The sequence below is a fragment of the Podarcis erhardii genome (genome assembly GCF_964252035.2).
Source record: "Podarcis erhardii genome assembly, chromosome: 3".
Taxonomy (NCBI): Eukaryota; Metazoa; Chordata; class Lepidosauria; order Squamata; family Lacertidae; genus Podarcis; species Podarcis erhardii.
The window spans coordinates 7,996,759-8,011,841 of NC_138507.1; the positions used below are offsets into that span (position 1 = coordinate 7,996,759).

General features: G+C 45.9%; 1 protein-coding gene across 1 annotated transcript; it reads right to left on the reverse strand.

Annotated features, from left to right (window-relative positions):
• Positions 1-2,353: 2,353 nt before the first annotated feature.
• On the reverse strand, positions 2,354-14,206 carry CNRIP1 (cannabinoid receptor interacting protein 1). The gene is made up of 3 exons (XM_081855768.1): positions 13,907-14,206; positions 11,295-11,439; positions 2,354-3,886 (listed from the first exon to the last, which is right to left on the reverse strand). The coding sequence occupies exons 1-3, from the start codon at positions 14,083-14,085 to the stop codon at positions 3,722-3,724; spliced, it is 489 nt and encodes a 162-aa protein (XP_081711894.1). The 5' UTR covers positions 14,086-14,206; the 3' UTR covers positions 2,354-3,721.
• Positions 14,207-15,083: the final 877 nt, after the last annotated feature.

Sequence of the window (15,083 nt, forward strand, 5' to 3'; positions counted from 1 at the left end):
CATAAGATGCACAGACATTTCCCCTTACTTTTGAGGGAGAAAAAAGTGTGTTTTATGGAGCAAAAAATACAGCACTTCTTGTGGAAGGGAATTGCATAGTTTTAACTATGTGTTGTGTGAAGACGTCCTTTCTTTTGACTGCCACGAGGCTTCCAACATTCATCTTCATTGGATGGCCTTGAGTTCTACCATTATGAGGGGGACAGAGACATCTCCCTTTCCTCTTTTCCCAGACCATGGAGAATTGTAAACATCTCTATCATGTCCCTTCTTGCTCCCCTTTTTGTTATGTACTGAAGTTCTCACCCTGGGCCAGCAGGGGGACACTGTAGATAGTTATGCAAATAAAGGATCGAAAGTGACGTTCAGTGATTGGATAGTTTAAGAAAATTGTTACAGTTACGTTGTACTGGAGCTCTATATAAGCAGGCTGGCTGAACCCTTCAGTTCAGTTCTGTTCTGGCCTGTGAATAAACAAGAGCTGTTTGAAGAATCGCTGTGTCGTCTGATATGTTCACCCACAACTTAACACTTTTCTCTAAACGAAAAGCCCCAAATGTTATAACCTTTATTCTAAGGTTATCTTGCTCATTTTGGCTGTTTAAGCTCTTTTATTGTAAATTGCCCTGTGTTTGATTTTATCGCAGGCAGGGGATGGGATTTAAATGCCCAAGGGTTGTATTTGATGCTGTCCTTGCATGAGTGGTATGGACCTCTGCTCTTGCAAGGGTATTTCACCTTCCTCTCCCCCCATGTACCCTGAAAAATTGCTCTGGGGAGTTGGGGGGGGTCTGGGCAGGGATCTGCAGGGTGGAGAAAAGAAAGATGAAATCCCATTGTGCAAGCAAGAGTCCATTCGTGAAACGTCGGATTCTCCCTGTAATAACTGAATGAAAGCACATTTGGCAAATGACTGGAAAAATGGGGCAACTAAATAATTAAAGACTTAGAAATCCCTGGTAGGGAAAAGTCAGTGATGGGTCTCTGAACAAGAACTGAGCACAATTCTGCCACTGCTGCAAAGGCAAGCCCTCCTTTTAACACTCCCGCAACTGCTGCTAATGTGATAGTGCAATGGAAGTCCTGGGTCAACCTTCTGACAGGTAGAAACACCGTCAAAAAGCATACAGAAACGTTGGATAAGGGCTGTCAGATTGTTCGCGTTATGAGGCCTCGTTGAGAGGGGTTTCTTCTGGTAATATGCTTTGATTACACAGCTCAGACTGTGTTGACGGCTAATGAAATTATTTATTTAGATATATTAATGATTCATCCTACACTACTCTGCTGTTACAGGTTTTTGTTTTTTTTATCAACAGCATTGAAAACTACCTTTTCCTGCAGGCAGAAACAAAGCAGCTCTTAACTGTACACGTGACACCTATAAGTAAGTGGTCATCATTATTAATTATCATCAATCCCTTTGAATGGTGCAAGACAATGGCTTGGTTTGTTGTTGTTTAGTCATTTAGTCGTGTCCGACTCTTCGTGATCCCCTGGACCAGAGCACGCCAGGCACTCCTGACTTCCACTGCCTCCCGCAGTTTGGTCAAACTCATGCTGGTAGCTTGTAGCAGACCATTTTTATAGTGGCAATCTAGTCTGCTCATAAAATTGTTTTTTAATGCCATAGTGTTGAATCTTTTGGTGTTTGAAGGACAAGCATAATTCATCAAAGGTTCATGTAGGGAATTCTAAAACTGTTTTTTTTTATAAAAAAAATAATGACATGATCAATGTTATTCCTGGCAGTATTCAAGCTCATGAGGGTTATTCTTTGATCTAAGATAAATAACAAGACACTTCACAACTAAACACCACACCCACTTTTCCAAGTTGAGGCAATCCTATTTTCATGTGCTATGCAGAAACCAAGACTTCAGTCCTGCAAAGACATACATGGAGACCTCACCTTATTTTTATCATAAAACAATGGGGGGGGGGCGGTTTACCTGATTTTGTTTGTCATGCCAGTCCCACTAAAAGCAATAACCCAAAGGTTAATGGGTCTACTCTGAGTATGACACTGAGTATGGCATTGGATATCATAGAATCATTTAAATGTACGAGTTAGAAGGGACCCAAAGGGTTTAATCATAAGCTGCTTTGGGTGGGCATTTCCCAGAAAAGTGTCCTAGAGTTTAGAAAAAAAAGTGGCCTTTTAAAGAAAATTAATGATAAAAATAAATAAATTATAAAAATGTGATGGCAAAAGAGCTTGTTTTAAAGATGTAGCATTGCTGATTTGGTATATTTGAAGTATAATTTGCACAAGGATACCTATCCTTAAAAAGTTCACATATTGACACAAATGTCAGTTAAATAAAATGTGACAAAACCTAGGGAGAAAACACAGGTTTCCAGCTCCTTTATTACAAAGGTCAAAAGTTATAACAATTTCAATTATTCACATGAACGCAGCTGGTATGCACAGTTACACAGACACAAGACCATCTTTATTCCATGAGCAAAGCAACTTTCCACCTATTTTATTAGAGATAAGAATGTGCTTCTCATTTGTCACAGCTTTGTAAACAGGTTTACATAGGACATAGCACCGGAGTTCAGTCCCCTGCGCAAGCTTATGCAACTTTCCTTTGACTTTGGAAAGAGCTCTGTTGTGATTATGCTTAACCCGAAAGGCTGTCTTCAGTGCAACAGAGCTTTTGCAGCTCAAAAGTGACTAGCAGCCCAGTTTCATTACATTTCACATACAAAAATATCACTGGTAACCTGAAAACTCAATGGGCTTGATACATGACCATTATACTGAATTACTGCATATTCAGGTATTAGCATTATACACACACAAAAAAAACTTAAACCATGGATGTATCATTTCACCACTCTCTTACACACTTCTCAAGAACTCCACCACTGCTGTTGACTGTAAGAGTTGTTTCAGAGACTGGGAAACAGGAAAACAACATCTCACAGGATAGGAAAGGTTTTACAAGATCCAGCAATCACACTCTCCTTACCCCCTCCCCTGGAACAACCAGCTTGATTAGGGCTGTGTGACTATTGTGGTACCAGATGTACCATCATTGGGAATTTGCATTCTTCCTGTGTGCCATGGTAGAAAGAGATTACTAGGAAGAGGTAGGTAGGGAGGTGTATTGAAGTTTATGGCACGTGGCAGGCAGGCCACATTGAAGCGCCTACTAACTAGGGTGAAGGAGCACAGTGATTTAAACAAAAAGCACAAGAAGCTGTCACCAACATATTGCAGCATGGGATAAACATAGCTAGGAGCCTTCAGATAGGGTTGCCATACGTCCTCTTTTTCTAGGACAATGGCCTCTCTTTCATGGGTATGTAAAATGAGAGTTCATCATAGCGATGCATACTTAAAAGCAGAAGTTGGCAAATGTGTCCTCCTCTTTTGCTCTTCAAAATATGGCAACCCTACTTCAGACCTCGATGGACACACCTCCAGTGTTCATTATAGCGAAGGTGTGGGAACAGTCAGATTGGGGAAGAGGATAAATGTCAAAATCCCAGTAACGCTGATGTTACGCCCATGATCTGGAACACATTCACTTGGAAACAAGTCCCATCAATTTTAAAATAAGCTTATCCCCAAGTGAGTGTGTGCTTTGAAGTCTCATTTGTCAAACAAAAGCATCTATACAGAGCGCCTCTGTTAAGGCTTTGCACTGGTCTGAAGATAGGTTCTTTCAACCAAGAGATTGTTCTTTTGCCTCTGCCTCACTTTGCTTCAGAAGAAGGTTTCTTTGTTGATCCACATGAGGCTGCGGGTCTCGTTCGGCTTGCACTCATACTCAATGCAGGCAAAGCTGTTTCCCCACTGACAGTGGTCTCGCTTGTGGTAGTTGTAGAATTTGACTTGCCATACTGTTTCAAAAGCGCCGATGTCAGTGACCTGGAGAGAGCAAACCCAATTCACTTCTTGTTAAGAGCTAGAAAAACCACCACCATCATCATTATTACTGTTATTTTATTATAAGAATTTTAGAGAGCCAGTGTGGTGTAGTGGTTAAGAGCGGTAGACTCGTAATCTGGGGAACCGGGTTCGCGTCTCCGCTCCTCCACATGCAGCTGCTGGGTTACCTTGGGTTAGTCACACTTCTTTGAATTCTCTCAGCCCCACTCACCTCACAGAGTGTTTGTTGTGGGGGAGGAAGGGAAAGGAGAATGTTAGCCGCTTTGAGACTTCTTCGGGTAGTGATAAAGCGGGATATCAAATCCAAACTACTATTTATAGAAGGACAGAGTGAGAAAAAATAAAGAAAAAGTGAGACTGAATGAAAAAATGGAAAATACAGTATTTTTTCTTTTTCTTAAAGAGCTGCAAAATCAGCATGACTGCACATTCAGAGGTCCTGTGAATACCCTGTAGCCTGACAAACACTAACCTAAACAACTGTATCAGAATTAACAGAGTTGCTGCACATTAAATAAAATAAGTTCTTTGAAATAAAGCTTTCGCAGGACAGTGCTCGCTTAACTCTGTGGCATGAATAGCAACACATCCCTATGCATGTCTAATCAGAAACAAAATAGATTGGAAAGAGAAGTTGCTGAATTGAAGCTTATTACCAAACTTAAGAAACGCGGGTGGCGCTGTGGGTTAAACCACAGAGCCTAGGACTTGCTGATCAGAAGGTCGGCGGTTCGAATCCCCACGATGGGGTGAGCTCCCGTTGCTCAGTCCCAGCTCCTGCCAACCTCCCTAGTTCGAAAGCACATCAAAAGTGCAAGTAGATAAATAGGAACCACTCTGGCGGAAAGCTAAACGGCACTTCCATGCGCTGCTCTGGTTCGCCAGAAGCGACTTAGTCATGCTGGCCACATGACCCGGAAGCTGTACGCCGGCTCCCTTGGCCAATAAAGCGAGATGAGCACCGCAACCCCAGAGTCGGTCACTTCTGTGACAGATACTTATGCCAAAACAAAGTCAAATCTGGCTTCATTCCACAACAACTTATATTGGGCATGAAGATGCTTTAAAAATTGTGATAGCTGAAAAACCACACACAAAGTCACCCCTCTAGGATCAGACACCACTTACCATATGGACCTGCAGGTGGGCCAATTACCAGACTATTGTAAGGGCAGACAAGCGTATCCAGATACGTGGATGTGCTTAATCTCCTGTTAGTTTACTGCTGACTGCAACTGCTTTTAAAGCATTTTGGTTGATTTTTAAACTGATTTTATTGCAAGCATAAACTGATTTTTAAACTGATTTTGTTGCAAGCATAAAATGTGGCAGGGCTGAAACTAGACTTTCTGTCACCCAGGGCAAAGACCCAGTTCAGCACCTCCCCCCACGTGTGTTTGCACACACACACACACACACACACACACACACACCTCAACACATTTGTTCATAAAGGGCATAAAAAGTAGTTAAAGGCTGGAGAAGTCTCTGCAAATAGTAGAACTGTCTGTGGCTTTCATTCAACCTTAAGTAGATCTCCTCAGAGTGTAATAGATCATTTGAGGAATTCTAAGACTGTATGACCAAAGGGAAAATGAAAAAGTAAGAGTAAATTGAAAGGGTTTGCACAGAAGAACATGACTTTAATATACAGTGGTGCCTTGCAAGACGAAATGAATCCGTTCCGCGAGTCTCTTCGTCTAGCGTTTTTTTCGTCTTGCAAAGCAAGCCCATTGATGGCTTAGCGGATTAGCGCTATTAGCGGTTTAGCATCTTTTAGCGGCTTAGCGGATAAGCAGATAAGCGGCTTAGAAAAAGGGGGGGGGGAGGAAAAAACTCCCGCAGGAACTCACAAGACATTTTCGTCTTGCGAAGCAAGCCCATAGGAAATTCGTTTTGCGAAGCACCTCCAAAATGGAAAACCCTTTTGTCTAGCGGGTTTTTCGTCTTGCGAGGCGTTCGTCTTGCGGGGCACCACTGTACCTGGGTGTGTTTGTCTAACTTATCCTGTTTTCCTAAGATCCTGTTGGGGCGGGGGTTATGGGGCTGGGACTCCCTGTTAGCTCGATTGTCAAGCAATTATTCCCTGTTTACCTGGCTTTTTTTTTAATATTCTCTTTTTTTTATTAAAGATTTTCTTGTTTTACAGAAGTATGTGTAATGTCTCTCGTATTTTTTCATGTAACATTTTTACAAATCAGTTTCATTTATTGAGATGTTAGTGGTTTACCTGGCTTTTGGCTCATTGAATGCTCTGTAAATGAAGGATTAAGATGAAATGGTTATCTGTTGTCTCTAGGAGCCACAGGTCCACTCCACCCCCCCCTTGCTGACAGGTGGGAAGCCTGGTGCCCTTGGGAAAGGGTCAGGGGTAGAGATACTGACTGCCCCCCTCCCATTGGCTACAGCCCTGAATGGGAGCAGGAAAGTCCATGTCCACAATCTTGAGCAGAGGAAAGGTGGGATATAAATGTAATAAAATATATTTTGGACTGTGACTAAGTTTTATTCAAAGTAGATGCATCAAAATTAATGAACAGGACTATGTTAAGTCCATTAATTTCCATGGGTCTACTCTCAGTAAAAGGGACGCAGGTGGCACTGTGGGTTAAACCACAGAGCCTAGGACTTGCCGATCAGAAGGTTGGCAGTTCGAATCCCCGCAACGGGGGGAGCTCCCGTTGCTTGGTCCCTTCTCCTGCCAACCTAGCAGTTCGAAAGCACATCAAAGTGCAAGTAGATAAATAGGTACCGCTCCGGTGGGAAGGTAAATGGCGTTTCCATGCGCTGCTCTGGTTCGCCAGAAGCGACTTAGTCATGCTGGCCACATGACCTGGAAGCTGTACGCCGGCTCCCTTGGCCAATAAAATGAGATGAGCGCCGCAACCCCAGGGTCGGCCACAACTGGTCAGGGGTCCCTTTACCTTTACCTTACTCTCAGTAAAGCCCCACCCTAACTACCATAAATCTTGTTCTATATTTCAGCTGCAATTGCCCATGTGTTTTCTAGTACAGGACCAGCCTAATACATTTTGCTGCAAATTGCCCCTGCATTTCCCAAGTCAAGATGCACAGTAGACAAGACTGGCCTGCACCATAGACAGAAAAACTCATGAGCAAACTCTTTCCTTTCTTTCCAGAAGTATAAATATAATAATAAACTAAACTATTCACTTCCCTTTCATAACACTACGCTCCATGCTTCTACAGAACTGTGGCAAAACCACAACCCTACTGCAACTCCAATGAATTTCCACCCCTTCACCTCTTAGTTTTTTCACCTACAATTATGTCTCTTGCATTAGCATATATAGTAGAACCTGGTGCAACTGGTTGCACAAATAAAATGCACAGCAGGGGAAACATCAGGAAGAAATTAGCTTCCTTCAAAAATACACCGAGGCAGTGACCACCAATATAGTTTTGAAATAACTTCATTTATGCCCACTGAAAATAATGACCTGTTATGACTTGGACTACTGCAATGCACTCTGTGTGGGGCTACCTTTGAAGGTGACTCACAAAATACAACTAATTCAGAATTTGGCTGCTAGGCTGGTGACTGGGAGCAGCCACTAGGACCATGTAACAGTAGTCTTAAAGGATCTACACTGCCTTCCTGTACGTTTCCGAGCACAATTCAAAGTGTTGGTGCTAACCTTTAAAGCCATAAACGGCCTTGGCCCAGTATACCTGAAGGAGCATCTCCAACTCTATCGTCTAGCCTGGACACTGAGGTCCAGCTCCGAGGGTCTTATGGTGGTTCCCCCACTTTGAGAAGTGAAGTTTCAGGGCATCAGGCAAAGGACCTTCTTGGTAGTGACGCTGACCCTTTGGAATGCCCTCTCATCAGATGTCAAGGAGATAAAGTATACAGCTATTAGAAGACATCTGATGGCAGCCCTGTTTGGGAAAGTGTTTAATGGATGATGTTTCGTTATGTTTTTTATATTCTGTTGGAAGCTGTCCAGAATGGCTGGAGCAACCCAAGCAGATGGGTGGGGTATAAGTAATAAACCATTATTATTGTTGTTATTATGACTATGATTAGGCCAGGAGCACTGGAAAATGGAAACTGTAAATCACAACTGACAAATACTTGTTGCAGCTACATTCGACTTGCTTAAATCAAAAGGTCTTGAAAGATGGGGAGGACAGAGAGAGAATTGAAAGCAGTTGGTCATGTTATTACTGACAGCTAATCTTTGTCAAGTGCCTTCATTCTAATGATCAAGAGCTGACCTTTGCTCATCTAAATGCATCTAAGATTTTCCAGACCAGTGATTATTGTGAGCAAATTCCAGGATGACTTTTCAGCCTAGTCAGAATCAGAAGCTTCGGAGTCTCACCTAACAGACATGAAAGGGGGGGGGGGGCTTGCTTGTTATTAGATTATATAGTGGCCCCAGGATAGGCTTCTGACATAGTAACAGGAGAGAGAGATCTCTGTCCCAAGGAACTTACAAATGAAATTAGCAACTGTTAGCCTCACAAGAAGAGAATGGTAGAAAAGGGGAGGCAAGGGTTAACCAGGATGCACATGGCTTTGCCCACATTTCCAACTGTAAAACCTATGAGCTGAACTTGATGGTAAAAAAAACAACTCAAAGCAGTTTACAAAAGATAAAACAGCAGAATCGAGAAAAAATTGCAACTACCGTATTGACCCGAATATAAGCCGCAAATGAATATAAGCCGCACGTTTAAAATTGGAGGTGGGGGGGAGAAAAAAAGGAAAAATACCCAAATATAAGCTACTCCATTCCTTGCTGCTTCTGGCTGCATACTGGGGGAGGGGGGCGTGCTGCGTTTCCGTCGGCCTTTCCCTTTCCTCGCTCTCTCCCTTCCCGGCCTTGGGGGAGAGGATGGGGGGGCTACATGTGGGGAGGGCCCCCGCTTTGCTGTGCCCCTGCTGCTGTTTGCCCTGTGCTCCTGGCCGCATACCATAAGGTCACAAATATAAGCCGCACTTCAACTTTTCACGGTCGGAATTTGGGGGGAAAGTGAGGCTTATATTCCGGTCAATATAGTAATAGAAATTAAAATTAACAAAACTTTTAAAGCATCTGGGTAGGATTGTCTAAACAGGAATGTTTTTAGCAGGTGCCAAAATGACTGCTGTGAAGGTTCTCAATAGGCAGGGAGTTCCAAAGTGCAAATGCTGCCGCACCGAAAGTCTCAGTTGCATGATAAGCCTCCCACTGACAACATAAACAAGGGACCTCTGACCTTTTTGGACCCGGAGGCACATTTGGAAATTTAAGAACTGTCACAGGCACACAGAACACCCATTTCACAGAGGATGCTCATCTCCAGGCAGGCAAAGCACCTATGCTCCCCCCAAATAAGAACATAGATAAAACAGGCAACCAAACCTCTCCCAAAGCCCACAGCTTTAAAAAATGGAAGGAGCACAGGGCCTTGGTGGGGACAGTGGAAGATATCTGAAGATGCTGTGGTGGTGCCCACGGGTGCCACGTTGGGGAACCCAGGCTGAAGATGAGTGAAGGAATAATTGCTTAAGCATGCCAGAGATGTTTGCAATCGGAACATCTGTTCATAGGAGATTTTCAGGGATCTTACGTAACAGCTAGGCTTTCAGCTCCTGTGCAAGGCAGCAGTGCAATGCTTATTTGAGCCCAACTCCCCAACCATGATGTTTCTGCCACTACAGATATGTTAACATCGGTCCAAAGGCTGGAACTCTGCTGTGTCATCTGCTCTCAGGCTTGCCAGGTCAGTGTTCTTCCTGGAGAGGTGCGCCCTGTGCCTTTACCACAAAACTGCACAAAGCAATGATGCCAGGAAGGAAAACCTAGACTTGCAAAGTACTGGTTTTTACACGTCTCCTGCCTGAGTTGTTACCACACATGGTAGCTGTTCCATTCTCCTGGTCTTACTATGCAGGCTGCTCAGCAATCGCCATGGTTTATATGCATACACCTTGCAGTTTGTGGCTATCTGATGCAGTGGGCCAGGAATTCTGCCCCCAACACCCTCCATTTCCACTGAAATCCAAAGCCCAGTTCTGAAAGGTGGTCTCCGTTTCACAGTTATAAGAATGCAAGGCTTATGAGATGCAGAAGCTCTTAACAGAGAAGGAAAATAAGAGATCTTATAAAGGTGTTCACAGCTAACGGAGATGCAGATGGCTTGCAAAATGGAAAGGGCTTTACTCGGGAGTGTGTGGGTATTAGAGCCAAATATGATAGATGATATAAATAACAAACAACACCTTGGAGCTGATGTGTTGACAGAGGGTGCAATAAGCTGAAAAATGCAACTCAGGGGGATTAAATAACTTAAAGGGGCACAGTTTGGCCAGATTTGGCAGCTTTTGCTAAGTGTCTATATGGCAGAGATTGCTCTTTCAGTGGGGCAAGATGGGTGAACATAAATCCTACACAGGTTAAAGGGAAAGGGAAAGGGAACCCTGACCATTAGGTCCAGTCATGGCTGACTCTGGAGTCGCGGCGCCTACCTCGCTTTATTGGCTGAGGGAGCTGGCGTACAGCTTCCGGGTCATGTGGCCAGCAGGACTAAGCCACTTCTGGCGAACCAAAGCAGCGCATGGAAATGCCATTTACCTTCCCACTGGAGCGGTACCTATTTATCTACTTGCACTTTGACGTGCTTTCGAACTGCTAGGTGGGCAGGAGCAGGGACCGAACAACGGGAGCGCACCCCGTCACGGGGATTCGAACCACTGGCCTTCTGATCAGCAAGTCCTAGGCTCTGTGGTTTAACCCACAGTGCCACACAGCTTACATTGCTGCAATAGCACAATACAGCAGTAAAAGATTCCTTGCACCTCACCACCAAGGATGGCAGGGGAAAGCAAAAGCTGTAATCCTTTGCTCTGGATTCAAGAACCCTGAATGGAGTCTCCCAGTAAAGATAAAGAGATGATGGAAACATGGGAAATGCTAGCATGTTAATGGTCAGCCACAGCTAATTCTGAGTGTTTTAGCCAAGGACGCATATCTTTAAACTAATGCCCAAGCCAGAAGAAGCCAACCTGGTTCCCTCTAGAAAATGTTGGACTCCTGTCAGTACCGGCCTGCATTGTGCTTGCCTCTGAATGGCCCAGTTTTGCTGCAAGAATATGTCTAGTCACGGATGACCACGTGTCACTCCTTAAACCTCAGGTGAACTGGAGCGATGAATGGGTCAGCTGAGGTCATGGGCTCTGCAGAGTAATGGCCAGTCAGCCTTTGGAGCTTCACGCTGTCACAGATGCTTAAAAAGATAGAAGTCCAAGGTAAAGGGGAATTACAACAGACAGTGCTATCTTCTTAAGGGCAATACCTTTTAAACAGACCAGAATGCACTGCCCGTGCCCAGACAACATCACTTATGCTACCCCACACCCAAAAACACACACTACCTGTATGTTGATCTGTATGGGCTGCCTCTCGCCACTTTTAGTGTGAGTTACGCCTTCTGTATCGTAGATTCCAGTGTAGGTAACAGCTTGGGGGTCTCTCGACTTCTCTTCCAGGGGGAACGTTACTCCCCCAATACCCATAGTCCTGAAAGAGTAGTTAATATTCTTAGCAAGCCTCTCTTCCTAATGTGGAGAGAGAAAGTAAGGTTTACAAGCAAACATCTGCCATGATTATAACCAGCTCCCTTTAGTTTTCTGTCCATATATCAGAATGTAACAGAGAAGGGAAGGCAGAACAAATGCCATGCTACTGTCATTCATTAGAGTGCAGGAGGGGGGACATACAATGGACAGATACTCTCAAGAAACAAAGAAGTATTTAGTTCCACCACTTTCTGTTCAGGAGGCCATCAAAGAAGATGTGTCTCCTCCACGTGAGGACCAGAGGGTGGCCTTTTCTGCAGTGGCTCCCTGGTGGAATGCTTGCCTGGTACCTTCATTATACATCTTTAGGCTCCCAGGCCTTTGAATGATTCACACTCTATGTCCTTTTAAATGTCCTTGTGGGAGAGAGGGTTATGGGTTTGTTTTGTTTTTTGCATTTTTATTTTGTATTTTATGCTGTGAACTGCCCTGAGATAAATAATCATATTCTCTCCACCCCAAGGGATGTCCTAAAAATAGGCTGGAGACTCTTTTTTGCAGAAGTGCAGCAATAATGTGTCAAGTGAGGTTTAAGGCCTTGGTTCAAAGAGAGCAGAGTGCAAGATGTGTGTCTGGTGCAAACACCATTCCTTGCTTTGAAAGGGAGGAAAACAAGCAAGGAGTTTGTCAGTCCTTAGATAAAACATGTGATCATGTGTGTGCACATTTAAACTCACTTAGGAGCATAGCACCACCATGGAATAAAATGGACCTTCTGCTGCCTGATGCTACTCAGAAGCAATTCATATTTAATTCAGTGGGTTCTGCTTCCAGCTACAGGGGCGGACTTTGGGCTTTCAAATTTCAACAGCACCAAAATTCGGTGGCCTCTTGCCTTGCCTTCCATTCCAAGTCATTGTTGTGACCCCCCCCCCCCCGCAGCACCCTCTTGGCTCAGCACCTAGTGCAGGTGAACCAGTAGCACTCCCCTAGATCCGCCTCTGCCAGGTAAGTGGGGAAAGGTTTGCAACTTCACTTATGGAGCTCCTAAGCTCCATTTCACTGTATAAAAGGTAATGCTGTACCTTTACAGCTTTGGGCTCACATTAGTCCCTTTTTGGAAGGGAAATTCATTAACTCACCTGCTGTTTTATGATGTCTCCGATGAAGTTTTCCTATTACTGGCTTTTGTTATTTTAATTATTGTTGTTTACTGTTTTGATATTTTAATGCAATAATGTTATTGTATTACAGTGCATTGCTGTATTGTGATATATTGTATTTTTATGGTAATCTACTCTGGCAATCATTTTCTTAAAGTAAAAAGGAAAGGAAAGAGGGGGCTCAGACTTTGGGGGTCCATTAGCTTGCTGCATTTTAGCTTGCTTATTCAGTGAGTTAGTTATTAAATTTGTACACTGCCCTTCATCCAAAGATCACAGGACAGTTCACAACAAAATGAGAATGCAAAATGAAACAAAAACAACCCACTAACCCCAACCTCCCCTCCATTTAAAAGGGCATAGAAAGCTAGTCAAAGGCCTGGTTATAGACAAACATTTTCACATTCCACAAACGGGGAGTCACCCTCTCGGCCTCTCAAGGAGGGGGCAAAGAAGAAGGGCCTCAGATGATGATGATAGCAGGGTCTGGGTTGGAGAGAGACTTCTTTGGATGCTGTGGCACTTATTGCTTTAAGTCCTGATTTTAATGAATTCGTCTTTGACATTACCCTAATACCCCCCACCCCCAAAAAACCCGTTTGAATGGAAGGCAGAAAATGAATGTTTTAAATAAATGTCTCGGATCAGTCCCCTGGCGGTCCAGGAGTCAACCCTAGGCCCATTTGCTGCTGCCCCTCCTCACCGCCTGCAGCTCTGCACGAGGTCACCGGGCGGGGGACAGGCGGTGTCCCCTGATTCCAGAAGCCCTGGATCCGCCCTGCTTCCAAGACACCCCTAGAGGATGCGCGCAGGAGGGGAGGCCGGTTACATAAGCAAAGCCGGAGCGAGGACGCCGGGCAGATCCGCTCCATTGTCCCCCGCATCCCCTGTGCGTCGCCCTCCTCCGGTCTCCAGCGCCGCACCTCGCCGGGCCTTCGAGTCCAGCCTCTCCAGCCCCTTCCCTGCACCCGCACCGGCCCTTTTCTGCTGGCAGGGAGCGGGCCGTTTGCCTGCAAGGCTGGCCTTCGCTAGCAGGCTGCTCGGCGCTTTATTCCTCGGGCGCAACGCAGCAAGGGAGCTCGGTTCCTTTTTTGCCAAGATCCTGTTGGCGCTGCGGGTCCAGCTGGCCGCTGTGCGGGGTCAGAGATAAGCGCAGAGATGCCGAAAGGAAAGAATAAGAATGGGGATAAAGATGGAAGCCTGTCCCTTTGCCAGGGAACAAATCTGGGCGGGCAGGCGCGCTGCAAGAAGCAGAAGCTGCTCTTGGGGAGGGAAAGGTGAGGAAGGCAGGTAGGTCCCACTTACGTGGCCTGGATGGCTCCGGGCTTAATGGCCACCTCGACTTTGTACTTGGCCCCCGTGAGCAGCTTGATGGTCCGGTTCTGCCCGAACCTCTGGCCGTCCACCTTGAAGTAGACGGGCCCGTCGTTGGGCTGGATCTTGAGCGAGATCTTGATCCGCACCACGGTGGGCACCTCGGCCATGGCTGCGTCTTTGCGCTCCGCTCCTTCGGCGAGGATGGAGGCGCCAGGGGAAGAGGAGAGGGAAAAGGAGGGCAGGCTCTCCCCCCCCCCCGGATCCCCCTCGCCACGAATGACGACGGAGGCCCGCTACACCCCCACCCCACCCCCCTCCCGCGCGGGTGCGCGCTCGGGTGCGGACGGAAAGAGCGGCGGGGCGGGCGGAGCGCGCGCGGGCGCGCCGCTGGGTCTGTGCGCAACGCGAGGCGCGGAAGTTAATCCCCGCTGGCCTGATTCTGGGCCGCCCCCGAGCCAAGCCGGGCCCCTCCCCGCGGACTCGGTCAGACGCGGACAGCGGAGAAGGGAAACCCCCCCCCCCAGCGCCTCACGGGTGGGGCTGCTTTACGAAAATCAGTGCGAAGGGGGCCTCTGGCTCGGATTTAATCGCTCCGGGTGGAAACAGCTGTCTGCCGAGCATCTTCTCTCCGGGTGGCACCACGAAGAAGCTGGACTTTGGGTGCCGTAGACTGATGGTTGGAAGGGACCCCCGGGGGTCATCTAGTCCAACCCCCTGCAAAGCAGGAATCTCAACTAGATCATACATCCAGAGGTGGACTTTGGGAATATGGTGCCCTGAGCGAGGATGGCGCCCCCTCCCTAAATATTTCTGATTTTCAACAATTCACTTCTGTACAGTTGCTTTCTTAGATCTTCTCAGCAGGTGCCCAAATAAATACAGTGGTACCTTGGGTTACATACGCTTCAGGTTACAGACTCCGCTAACCCAGAAATAGTACCTCGGGTAAAGAACTTTTCTTCAGGATAAGAACAGAAATCGTTCTCCGGCGGTGTGGCAGCAGCGGGAGGCCCCATTAGCTAAAGTGGTGCTTCAGGTTAAGAACAGTTTCAGCTTAAGAACGGACCTCCGGAATGAATTAAGTTATTAACCCGAGGTACCACTGTATAGGTTTTATTATGATCTTCCATACTTGCTGGATGGGTTTTGATGCTGGGTGTCATCA

Excerpts from the sequence above, each read along its gene's own strand:
- CNRIP1 (XM_081855768.1), bottom strand. The coding sequence starts at position 14,085 with ATGGCCGAGGTGCCCACCGTGGTGCGGATCAAGATCTCGCTCAAGATC. Across the intron at positions 11,440-13,906 it reads CCCGGAGCCATCCAGGCCAC|GACTATGGGTATTGGGGGAG; the intron begins GTAAGTGGGACC and ends CTACTCTTTCAG. Across the intron at positions 3,887-11,294 it reads CCATACAGATCAACATACAG|GTCACTGACATCGGCGCTTT; the intron begins GTAGTGTGTGTT and ends TGCTCTCTCCAG.